The following is a 13035-nucleotide window of genomic DNA, read 5'->3' as shown; positions in this document are numbered from 1 at the left end:
CATTTAAATATTTCTAGATAATTTGAAAGCCCTTGTTACCATGCTAATTAAATTTTCTTAAACCTCAGTTATGAATGGTTTGTGCCAATCACATGGATGAAAAAAGGTCAAGTTCTGGATCAACTGTGGCTTCTGCAGAAATCAGGTAAATTACACTTGTCATAAATCTTCTATCTTGCATCTAGATGTTGCTTGATTGACATGTTTTGCATTCTCTAGCTCAGACAGTAAAATCACTGGTCATTCAGTTCTTTTGGCAGTGGTTCTCTGTACTCCACTGCAAGGGCATGTGGCCAAACTGTAGTAGGCAAAGGGTCAAATATTAGTCTGTATTCTACAGGGAATTGTATGTGCATGAAATCCTGGATTTTGGAAAAATATATTTGTTTTGGAGCATGTTTGGAGAATCATATGATCAGCCTTGATTTTTATTATATCGATAATGTCTTTGAATTGGATGGATTTCATGGATTTCATTTGTGCAATAAATTAAACATGGCTGAATGTGAAAAGTGCATTTTTACAATGACATCGGTTACTGAGAACTTTTTGCTTTTGTGTGATGCTGAATATGCTAGGTGAGAGCAAATATAAACAGAAATTTAACGGAGCGGACTTTTAACCTGTAATTAGCAATGAAATAATGCAAACTAAGTTGAATTTGACCATGGATTGTGCAGCTTGGCCGACTTGTTAACAGATATAAAATGTTGTTAACAGACAACAAATGTTGTCTGTTTGGTCTTTTCTTACTCTTTAGTGGCAGGATTCTGGCATCCTTGTTCTTTGTTGTTATTTGCACTTCCTGTTTGTATTTTGTCTTTCTCATATCCCCCTCATTTCCCTGATTATCTGGTCATTTGCTACACCTGCCTTCTTCATTTGCCTCCTGATTTTTCCCTCTTTATATTCTCTTTGTATCGCTTGTCTTGTGCTGGATTCTTCCTCTTGGTCTCCTCTAGTTTGGTCATGGTTTTCCCTGTTGAGTCCAGTTTTTTTTTTTTTTTTTGGTAAGGTCTAGTTCCCTATCTGTCACTCACTCGACGTTGTGTCGATGTAGTGACACTAGGGGTCACTCTTGGGAGCCCTAGACACCTCTGATCTTTGATGAAAGGCCAATGAAAATTGGCGAGTGGTATTTGCATGCCACTCCCTCGGACATACGGGTATAAAAGGAGCTGGTATGCAACCACTCATTAAGATTTTCTCTTCGGAGCTGAACGGTCATGCTCATTGAGCTGAATCCTACTGTTCATTTACCTCTGCTGGATCTGACGGCGCATTTCATCGGCTTCTCCCTCCTCTGCACTGGTGCACTGCAGAGAACGCCCCTGGGCGCTTCGGCAGAAAAACAAGAGAGTGTATTTTCTGAAAGAGCTTTTTTCTCCTCTAAAAGTGTATATATTTCTCTAAAAGAGCAGCACCCTGCCTCGGTCCTTCTACCTATGGGTATGAGGCCAGCGTGGCTAGCACTGGGGGCAATTTGGGAACCCCAATGGGATCGTCTCCGCCGGGTATCCCCCCGCGGACCTCCCATTCTCCAGCACGCTCGTCTGCCCCAATCGGGTTTCCAGATGAGTTCTCACGGCGAGTCTGGCTTCTTGTTCGGAGCCCGTGAAGATGATGAGCTCTCGAGCGCAGCATCGGAGAGCAGGCTTTTCCAGTCAGATGCAGAAGCCTCAGCTGGGCTTCCCCCTTTGGGGATGATTGCCCAGTCACATGCTGATGCCGAAATGACGGACATGCTTTCCCGGGTGGCCACGAGCGTTGGGTTACAGTGGAACCCTCCGCTCTCCCCTGAACCCTCGAAATCATGGGAGGCACCTTTTACTGCCCGGCCCCGATTCCGCAGTTCCCCCGCTCTCACTACCCTCGTTGGCGGGGCGGCCAGGGTCTATACGCCGATTCCCTCAGTGGTTAAGGTGCTCGCGGTGCACCTATGCCCGCAGAGCGCCTCCATCTGGCGCGGACGCCCTAAGCTCCCATCCAAGCCCTGTAGGCTCACGTCGTCCCTGACGGCTAAAGCCTGCAGCGCTGCTGGACAAGCCGCCTCTGCCCTGAACGCCATGGCTCTCCTGCAGGTCCACAAAGCCAAGGCATTGAAAGAACTGCACGAGGGTAGTTCCGCCCCAGATTTGATGCAGAAACTGCGCTTGGCGACTGACCACGCTCTCCGAGCGACGAAGGTCACGGTGCGGTCTCTTGGGCGGACGATGGCCACACTAGTGGTCCAGGAGCATCACCTTTGGCTCAACCTGGTCGAGGCCAACAAGACATGGTTCCTTGCTGCTCCCATTTCCCAGGCTGGCTTATTCGGCGACACCGTCGAGGACTTTGCCCAGCAGTTCTCGGCGGTGAAGCAGCAGACGGAGGCAATCCGGCACATCCTGCCCCAGCGCGGCTCAAGATCCGTACCCCGTCTGCTCATCGCCAAGGGCGTCCCCCTGTGGTGACTGCACCGGCTCCGCCGCAGCCCACCCCTTCGGCCCGGCCCAGGAGTGGAGCCCACCTCAGGAAGCAGACGCCTTCCGTCTCACAGCTGGCGCCTAAGAACCCATGGAGGTCCTCAAAGCGCCCCTGTGACGGGCGACCCAGGGATGAGGGAACCCAATCAATTGGAGCTGGTAAAAAGACCACTCCATCCCCGGTGGAGGACCGGGCGGAAAATCTTTTGTTGGCTTTTTGTTTGATTTCGCCGCATGCCCAAGTGGCTGCGGTACCCAATAGTTCAGCAAAAGAGCGGCTTCCTTCCTCCCTGGGTCACATACCCGGTGTGCATGGTCGTCACCATGACTACTGTCCACAGGTTTTTTCTTGCAGGACTGGCACTCCAGCAGTGGCCTTTCCGCCCCTGAGCGCCCAGCTGTAGCACACAGCTGCTCCCGATGTGGCAGTCTCCACGGGTTACGAGGACAGGCCTCTTCCTCCCCCGTCCCAGGCTGTTTCAGGGGTGGTCACAAGGAGCCAGGTAAGTGCTTCGATGTCCCTAGACACCTCAAGCTCCGCCCCGCCGCGAGACCCTACCTGCCGATATGTCCGATGATGTTGTCCCCTTGGTCCCCCTTGTGCGGAACTTGCACGCGTGGCTCGCGCTTTCCAATCCGTCACGATGGCTCATCCAGACTGTCCGACTCGGCTATGCGATTCAGTTCGCCAGGTGCCCGCCCAGGTAAAGCGGTATTCACTTCACCTTGGTCAAGAGCGAAAATGCTGCCACCTTGTGCGCGGAGTTTGCTACCCTCCTACGGAAGGGCACGATAGAACCTGTTCCTCCAGCCGAGATGAAGAAATAGTTTTGCAGCCTCTACTTCATTGTACCGAAAAAAGGCGGTGGGTTGCGGCCAATCTTGGACCTGTGAGTACTGAACCAGGCCTTACACAGACTCCCGTTCAAGATGCTGATGCAAAAACGCATACTGGCGAGCGTCCGACATCAAGATTGGTTTGTGGCGGTAGACCTGAAGGATGTGTACTTCCACGTCTCGATCCTTCCTCGACACAGACCCTTCCTGCGGTTTGCATTCGAGGGTCAGGCATATCAGCACAAAGTCCTCCCTTTCGGCCTGTCCCTGTCTCCTTGCGTCTTCACGAAGGTCGCTTCAGCACTGGCTCCAGACTCGAGTCCCACGGGACACATCGCGTGGTCATCACGCCGGTCTGTCACCATCTTTTCAGCCCTTGGACCAACCTCTCGTTTCTACGGGCAGGTGTTCCTCTAGAACTGGTCTCCAGGTGCGTCGTGGTCACGACAGACGCCTCCAAAAACCAAATTCTTCCCGACGCGAAGGCCCCCAGAGATGCGCAGTCAGATCAGTGCTTTCCTTCCTGCAGGAGAGGTTGGAAGGGAGGCTGTCCCCTTCCACCTTAAAGGTGTACATTGCCGCCATAGCAGCACACCATGACGCAGTCGACGGTAAGTCCTTCGGGAAGCACGACCTGATCATCAGGTTCCTAAGAGGTGCCAGGAGGTTGAATCCCTCCAGACCGCGCCTCGTTCCCTCATGGGACCTCTCTGTAGTTCTTCAGGGTCTACAGAGAGCCCCTTTGAGGCTTTGCAGTCAGCCGAGCTTAAGGCACTCTCCTTGAAGACTGCCCTCCTGACTGCGCTCACTTCCATCAGAGGGTAGGTGACCTGCAAGCGTTCTCTGTCAGCGAAACGTGCCTGGAGTTTGGTCCGGGTTACTCTCACGTGATACTGAGACCCCGACCGGTCTATGTGCCCAAGGTTCCCACAACCCCTTTTAGGGACCAGGTGGTGAACCTGCAAGCACTGCCCCAGGAGGAGGCAGACCCAGCCCTGTCGTTGCTGTGTGCGGTGCGCGCTTTACGCATCTATTTGGATCGCACGCAGAGCTTTAGAATCTCTGAGCAGCTCTTTGTCTGCTTTGGTGCACAGTGGAAAGGAAGTGCTGTCTCCAAGCAGAGGATCGTCCACTGGCTCATTGACGCCATAACTATGGCATATCTCGCCCAGGACATGCCGCTCCCGGTAGGGCTACAAGCCCATTCTACCAGGGGTGTAGCGGCTTCCTAGGCCCTGGCCAGAGGTGCCTCCCTAACAGTCATTTTCAGAGCAGCGGGCTGGGCAACACCCAACACCTTTGCAAGGTTCTACAACCTCCAGGTGGAACCGGATTCGTCCCAGGTAGTGGCACGCAATACAAGCGGATAAGCCCGGGATAGCCGGCCAGGTGTATCACTTGCACATAGTGCCTTCCACCTCCTTTTGAGCTGAAGACGTGCGCCATTAATTCCCAGTAGTGTTCACAAACTTTGTTCCCTGGTTGACTTCCTCCGAGCCCTGTGGCAGTCGAGTTTTCGGAGAGACTCGCTGCCGGCCCAGTACACGTGCTAACTAAGAGTCCTGTTCTGGGGTAGGTGCTCCGCATGTGGCGGTTCCCTGTAAGGCTAACCACATGCAATGTATATCTTCCGCTAATTCGTTTCCCTGTTGGCAAACTGCGTCTTCCTTGGGCAGAGTCTCCATGTTTGTAGTAACTCCTCCCCCATTGGGTAGGATCTACCTTGAAGACTCTCCACATGGTTGGAAAGACCATGTGACATATCCTTCCACTTAAATATCCCCCCCTCTCTTTGGGCGCTGTGTGGTCTCTGCTGTGTCTTCCCCTTGGGAGGGACACCCCCCAACTTGACCTGGCGGCCCAGTCGGATAATCCCCCTTCTTTTTTAGGGAGTGGAAAAAAGAGAAGGGGAAAAGAGGCCACGACTGGGTTAAGCCTGTCTCTATCTCTTGAGTAGTCGACTTGTCCCCAAAAAGGGCCGTTTGACACTCATAACTATGTTGGGGAAGGTTACGTGTCGACCTGGTGTGCTGGCTATGAGCCACAAAGTAGTCTGCCCACCACACACCACCAGTTCATGTAACACAGTTCAGCCAATTGTGGCGTTTCGTATAGGGACCCCTAGTGTCACTACAACGACACAACGTCGAGTGAGTGACAGATAGGGAACGTCATGGTTACTTGTGTAACCTCCGATCCCTGATGGAGGGAACGAGATGTTGTGTCCCTCCTGCCACAACGCTGAACTAACTGCCGAAATGGCCAGACCTTATATCAGCTCCTCAGCATAAAACCTGAATGAGTGGTTGCATACCAGCTCCTTTTATACCCGTATGTCCGGGGGAGTGGCATGCAAATACCACTCGCCAATTTTCATTGGCCTTTTATCAAAGACCAGAGGTGTCTCGGGCTCCCAAGAGTGACCCCTAGTGTCACTACATCGACACAATGTCTCGTTCCTTCCATCAGGGAATGGAGGTTACACAAGTAACCATGACGTTTTTGTTTCTTTGTACTATTTTTGTCCTCTCATGGAGAGTTTTGGTTTACTGCCCCATTGGCAACAGTCTGGACCTTTTGTGTTTTGTATTTTTTTCCAAGTAAAGACTGTCCTGTTTTTGACTGTCTGTGCTTGGGTTCTTTAGTTCAAAACCTGACAGAAGAATTGAGCCAGCTTTGAACCCAGCAGACATTCAGCTCTTGCATTGCAGGTCTGTTCATGCACACAGCTCAGAACACTGAATTTTTTAACTGCCCCCAGAGTTGTCGACCCATTGAGAAGTATGCCTTGGCTCTCCTTGATATGGGCCTGGAGCTGTTTTTGGGAGAAACTCTCATCAAACACCTGTTCGTCCCAGACTTGATAAGCCTCTCGGCTCAGAGAGAGATGTCTAATTAAGATGAGATTTAGGTGAAATATGTCAAGATGGAGGCCCTGCTCAGGGAAAAGGCCTACACACCTAACAGCTCCTCATCTTTGTCCATGCCATGCTTCCCCTCGGATTCTTAATGGGTCAAGCGTTGCTGGAGAAGGAGGACTGCTGCAGTCCACACTGAGGTGCCCGTACTCGCCCCTGCAGCTCCCCTGGAGGTGTCAAACTAGCTCCCTTGTTGTGTACCCCTCTACCCGACCCTACCCATTCCCATTCTTCTCTGATAGTGTCAGGATCCTGACATCTTTGTTTTTTGTTGTTTTTTGTACTGTTTGTTTATAAACTGTCTTTCTGCCCTGCCTGTTTCTGTACTCTGTCTCGCTCCCTGGAGGTTGATAATCATTTCCCTGATTATCTGTTCATTTGCTACACCTGCCCTTCTTGTTTGCCTCTGATTTTTCACTCTTTATTCAAGTCTAGTTTTTTTTTTCTTTATTCTGTCATGGGCAGTTATGGTTTACTGTCTGGGTGTTTTTGTGTTTAGTTTTTCACCCAATTTGAAATGGTGAGGTTTTCTTTTTTTCTTTTTATAAATAAGCTTTTTTTGTTTGTTTAGTCTGCACTTGGGTTCTTCATACAATCCTTGACAGGTAGTACTTCTGACAATGTATTGTAAAATGTCTAGAGAACATGTTTATGAAGATACTATTTAAAATCCCCCTTTGTGTGCCCATTTTAAGCCATACACAAACCCATGAAAGTCAGCAAAAGTGAATGGGTGCTGGCTAACCTCCATGTGTCAGGATTTTTTAGAGTGAATTATGACCTTGGGAACTGGGAGCGACTTCTCATGCAGCTAGAATCAAACCACCAGGTACAACTGTTTGCATAACATAAATAATGAGAAAGAACAGCAAACACTGATGTGATCAGACTAAACTTTCTCTGTCCCTTTTTTTACAAAGATGATACCAGTGCTTAACAGAGCTCAGATTTTGGATGATGCATTTAATCTAGCAAGGTGAGTAATTAGGATGCATGTAAACGATGCATAATTGCATGTTTCATGAATGCATGTACGCCATGTAAAAAAAAAGAAAAAAAAAATTATATATATATATATATATATATATATAGGGATGGGAGGATATATCGAATTTCTTTGTATCACAAACCAAAAACTAGTTTTTCTACACTGTTTACAGGGTTTGCACAAGGTCACTTAAAGCGCTTAAAGTGCTTGAATTTAGCTTTTAGAAATGTAAATACTGGAATACCTGGAAAATCACCTTGTTTTATTGAAAAGTGCTTAAGATTAAAACAACATTTAATCCGTGCAATATGTCCATCAAAAATGAGATCCTGCACTCTACTTTCATTGAATAATGTCTTTTAATATCTTTCTGTCCTTTACAGTCAGATAAAAAATAATAGAAATATACATTTTTATCACACAGCACAGATGCGACTTGAACTCTTAAAGTGACAGTACCATTTTAACGCTTGTAATACAAATGAATATAAAATCAATGTTATTACTTATAAATTGTACATTATTTTAAACAGTTTTATATATAATAATACTTTTATATGTATTATTATATATATACAATTTCATGATATAATATTAATTGATAGAATGTACATTTTTTTATATGTTTAAGAAGTTAAAATGTAATTATAATATTGATGACAAACAAATGATTAAAAAATAAAATATACACTTTCACTTTTTCAGGACAAGTTCTGTTCAGTTCTATTGCTTGTTCTGCAACTGGTCAGCCTGAATGTAGCCCACTATTTTTGAAAGCTTATTTGTTTGTGATTTTTTCTTATAGTGAAAGGTATATTAAAAACTCTTATTTAAACTTTGAGCATTTATATTGTGTATTAAAGAACTTAATTGTGATAAGACATTGTGCTAATGTAAAATTATACACCATATGTTTTCACACTTTGTCATTTTAGTGTTATAATATCAAATCAATATTATATCGAATCGTGAACCTCATATCGTATATTGAACCGAATCGTGAGATATTCATATATCGTCCCACCCCTAATATATACAGGTGCATCTCAATAAATTAGAATGTCGTGGAAAAGTTCATTTATTTCAGTAATTCAACTCAAATTGTGAAACTCGTGTATTAAATAAATTAAATGCACACAGACTGAAGTAGTTTCAGTCTTTGGTTCTTTTAATTGTGATGATTTTGGCTCACATTTAACAAAAACCCACCAATTCACTATCTCAAAAAATTAGAATACATCATAAGACCAATAAAAAAACATTTTTAGTGAATTGTTGGCCTTCTGGAAAGTATGTTCATTTACTGTATATGTACTCAATACTTGGTAGGGGCTCCTTTTGCTTTAATTACTGCCTCAATTCGGCGTGGCATGGAGGTGATCAGTTTGTGGCACTGCTGAGGTGGTATGGAAGCCCAGGTTTCTTTGACAGTGGCCTTCAGCTCATCTGCATTTTTTGGTCTCTTGTTTCTCATTTTCCTCTTGACAATACACCATAGATTCTCTATGGGGTTCAGGTCTGGTGAGTTTGCTGGCCAGTCAAGCACACCAACACCATGGTCATTTAACCAACTTTTGGTGCTTTTGGCAGTGTGGGCAGGTGCCAAATCCTGCTGGAAAATGAAATCTTTGGACCACTGGGCAACAGTCCAGTTCTTCTTCTCCTTAGTCCAGGTAAGACGCCTCTGACGTTGTCTGTGGTTCAGGAGTGGCTTAACAAGAGGAATACGACAACTGTAGCCAAATTCCTTGACACATCTGTGTGTGGTGGCTCTTGATGCCTTGACCCCAGCCTCAGTCCATTCCTTGTGAAGTTCACCCAAATTCTTGAATCGATTTTGCTTGACAATCATAAGGCTGCGGTTCTCTCGGTTGGTTGTGCATCTTTTTCTTCCACACTTTTTCCTTCCACTCAACTTTCTGTTAACATGCTTGGATACAGCACTCTGTGAACAGCCAGCTTCTTTGGCAATGAATGTTTGTGGCTTACCCTCCTTGTGAAGGGTGTCAATGATTGTCTTCTGGACAACTGTCAGATCAGCAGTCTTCCCCATGATTGTGTAGCCTAGTGAACCAAACTGAGAGACCATATTGAAGGCTCAGGAAACCTTTGCAGGTGTTTTGAGTTGATAAGCTGATTGGCATGTCACCATATTCTAATTTTTTGAGATAGTGAATTGGTGGGTTTTTGTTAAATGTGAGCCAAAATCATCACAATTAAAAGAACCAAAGACTTAAACTACTTCAGTCTGTGTGCACTGAATTTATTTAATACACGAGTTTCACAATTTGAGTTGAATTACTGAAATAAATGAACTTTTCCACGACATTCTAATTTATTGAGATGCACCTGTATATATATATATATATATATATATATATATATATATATATATATAAAACATTTTTTTTTCAGAGCATCCATTATAAACATAACGCTCGCCCTGAGAACAACTAAATATCTTTTGCATGAGCGGCAATACATTCCATGGGAGGCAGCCCTGCGGAATCTCAATTATATTTTCCAACTCTTTGATCGCAGTGAAGTTTATGGTGCCATTCAGGTGGGTTAATCTTATCTTAAGACATTTTCATAATCAAATGCAAAGTACAACAGTTAGAATACAGAGAATGCTGTACATATTTTTTCAGGCTTACCTCAAGAAACAAGTCAAACCTCTGTTTGAGAATTTTGGAGCTATTACCTCAAACTGGACAACAGTACCCTCTGGCCACACTGATCAGTAAAGACACTTTGCATATGTCACACATTTACCAGACTCTATTTGCCTGATATTAGATAAAGTCATGTTTAATCATATGCTATTTTTTCCCCTCAGGTTCACACAGATCATTGCACTATCACTAGCTTGCAGTACTGGTATGGAGAGATGCAGAGATTTAACCAAGAGCTGGTTCAGAAGATGGATGCAGAATCCTCATAAGAACACGTAAGTGCACATCTCAGAGGAAACTAAGCAATTTCCTGTCTGGGGGAGGCTATTTATAGAGTTCTTGGAGGTTGATTGCAATCTATGTTTTTGGCAATTCAAAATTTATAAAAGTAATCTCTTCTAATTTTACCGTTCAGATCTCTTTTCAATTGCAGTTCTAGGCAACGCTGTACCCAAAGGGGATTGTTAGATAACCCAATTATCATTTCATCATAACTATATTTAGTTACAATCTTAGGAGATCAGTGCAGTTACTGAAACTTCAGAGAAGGAGCATTTTAAAGGATTTTTTATGGATAATGTTTGGGTTGCAGTCCCAAGTCGCCTTTTGGCGGCCCTAGCACAGTTAGCCAAACATCAACTTTCTTAAAGTTGCAATGTGTAATTTTTGTTCAATGTTAAAATTCAGCTTAATATGTACAGAGTGAAGTGAGAATATACACAGTTAAATAACAATAATCTAACAGTTGTGGTTACTGAAATACTGTATTGTTTGAAAATGCTGTTGAATTTGTCCTAATGTAATATGTAGGATTAAAATATATGCTTATTTTACACCTATCAGGATCCATCCCAACCTGAGTTCTACAGTGTACTGTTATTCTTTTGCTCCAGGCGGGGCAGAGGAGTGGAACTTTGCTCTTAAAATGTCCCTAAAGTAATATATAGGATTAAAATACATGCTTATTTTACAACTATCAGGATCCATCCCAACCTGAGGTCTACAGTGTACTGTAATGCTATTGCTGCAGGCGGCACAGATGAGTGGAACTTTGGCTGGCAGATGTTCCAGAAGGCTACAGTTGCAGCTGAAGCTGTGAAACTCAGATCAGCTCTGGCCTGCACAAAAGTGCCCTGGTTACTCAGCAGGTAGCTCCATTTTGAATTGCATAAAGGACAATGACAAAGAAGGATGTACGAGATTATAAAAAGGAAAAATCTTTTAAAACTAGAATTTGATAGCATGTGGCATGTTCTTTGAAATGTAGTCTTTGATTTCATGATATTTCTTGTTTTTTTTAAAGTTAAAGAATTATCTCTTTGGGTTACACCATTTTACATTCTGAACCAACCATGCTTTGTTATTAAAAGGTCAAAGTTTCTGTTATTTGAAATTAACAAACTGAACTTGACACACAGTCATGGGGTCTACAGGGGTCATATCTGTGATGTAATTTTCTGTTTTGAGATTTTCTTGTCACGACAACATAATGACTTCCAGCATGTTGGTTATTTCACAGTGACTTGTCAATTTTTTTTTATTTTTTATTTTTTATAATGTTCAAATAATTAGTATATTATTCATATTTTACTGTTTATATTATTTTCAAACTAAAGATGTTTAAAAATTTTAGTTTCTTATATCTACATGGTTACAATCCCATGATGGTTACACCACCTAGACATTTTGGACTTTAAGCCCTACAAAAATATCAATATGAATTTTGATTTCAACTTAATTTTTAACATATTAAATTATCCAGAACAAAACAAATACATGCATAGTTTGTGTACATACATGCTGATACTCTTGGAACTGGAAAGTACAATGTGTAATTTGTTTTTTATCAAGGTACCTGGAATATACCATGAACCCAGAAAAGATACGAAAGCAAGATGCCACTTCTACCATAGGGTACATTGCTAGTAATGTTGTTGGCCAGCCTTTAGCATGGGACTTTGTTCGGGCTAATTGGGACTATTTTTTCAAAGTGTGAGTATGCAACAATACCATAAAGAGAGAGAGAGAGAGAGAGAGAGAGAGAGAGAGAGAGAGAATGAGAGAATGAGAGCAAGAGAACTATGTGAAAATCTATGTGAAAAAAAAAGTTAATATTGTGTCTTTACTCACCAGGTACGGCACTGGATCATTCACTTTCTCAAGACTAATTGGTGACATCACCAACAGATTTAGCACACCTTTTGAGCTCAGTCAGGTACATAAATTGACCTTTGAACCGCATAGCCAAAATCTATTGCATGCACGATTACAGGCTTATAAGACTGTGAGGTGAAGTTGCTTCTTAATCACGAACCACCCACAATTGAATTTAAACGGATGCTTTCTGCGCTGCACTGTGCATCATTGTCATTAGTCAGGTTTCCATGCAAGTTGCAAATTTAATTTATGCGAAAATTGGTTTATTGCATAAACATTTACATTTATGCATTTGGCAGACGCTTTTATCCAAAGCGACTTACAGTGCACTTATTACAGGGACAATCCCCACAGAGCAACCTGGAGTTAAGTGTCTTGCTCAAGGACACAATGGTGGTGGCTGTGGGAAACAGCAACCTTCTGATTACAAGTTATGTGCTTTAGTCCACTACGCCACACACCACTCACAGTTTGCAAATAATGCAGAGTTTCCATCCCATGTGTTCAAGAGAAACTGGTGCAAAACAGTAATGAAAATGGAAGCTGTAGCCACCGTGGAAGTCACTGTGGCTCTTTTATTAATGTAATAAATGACTTGTGGTACAACAACTGGCACAACTATACTTTACATCTAACAACTATACAGCACTATTTGCCTGGAATGAGTGCACATTCAGCTTTCTGAAGAACCAATTCAGGTGCCTGCATCACAGTGGTTGAGTGGTGCTATACAGTCCCAGTACAGTTTGCTAGATAGTGGTAGTGTGCTGCATTCACCAAAACCTAGCACTCAAGAATGGCCTGCAAGATGGTAAATTGCAGCATGCAAATTGCACATTAACTGATTTGCATAATTATTTTAATGATTCAGGTGCTAAAACAACAGAGAGTGTGTACAAATAAATGATGCTATCATTCTTAGTGAATCCTTACCATTGGTCCTTCTCCCAAAATAACTGAACTTCATCTATTGCACTATTGTGCTAAATTACTGA

At 43.7% G+C, this 13035-nt stretch overlaps 1 protein-coding gene across 1 annotated transcript in view; it reads left to right on the top strand.

The window, feature by feature from the left end:
• Positions 1–13035, top strand: part of LOC127444766 (aminopeptidase Ey-like) — a 45221-nt gene that overhangs the window by 30327 nt on the left and 1859 nt on the right. The window contains exons 12-20 of the mRNA XM_051704320.1: positions 69–145; positions 6916–7049; positions 7141–7196; positions 9624–9771; positions 9860–9951; positions 10048–10158; positions 10864–11031; positions 11735–11875; positions 12017–12098. Coding sequence (XP_051560280.1) covers positions 69–145; positions 6916–7049; positions 7141–7196; positions 9624–9771; positions 9860–9951; positions 10048–10158; positions 10864–11031; positions 11735–11875; positions 12017–12098 — 1009 coding nt within the window. The remainder of the gene's footprint in view (positions 1–68; positions 146–6915; positions 7050–7140; positions 7197–9623; positions 9772–9859; positions 9952–10047; positions 10159–10863; positions 11032–11734; positions 11876–12016; positions 12099–13035) is intronic.

This window comes from Myxocyprinus asiaticus, chromosome 1, assembly GCF_019703515.2.
Source record: "Myxocyprinus asiaticus isolate MX2 ecotype Aquarium Trade chromosome 1, UBuf_Myxa_2, whole genome shotgun sequence".
NCBI classification, from domain to species: domain Eukaryota; kingdom Metazoa; phylum Chordata; class Actinopteri; order Cypriniformes; family Catostomidae; genus Myxocyprinus; species Myxocyprinus asiaticus.
This window is presented reverse-complemented; position numbering and strand designations above follow the sequence as displayed.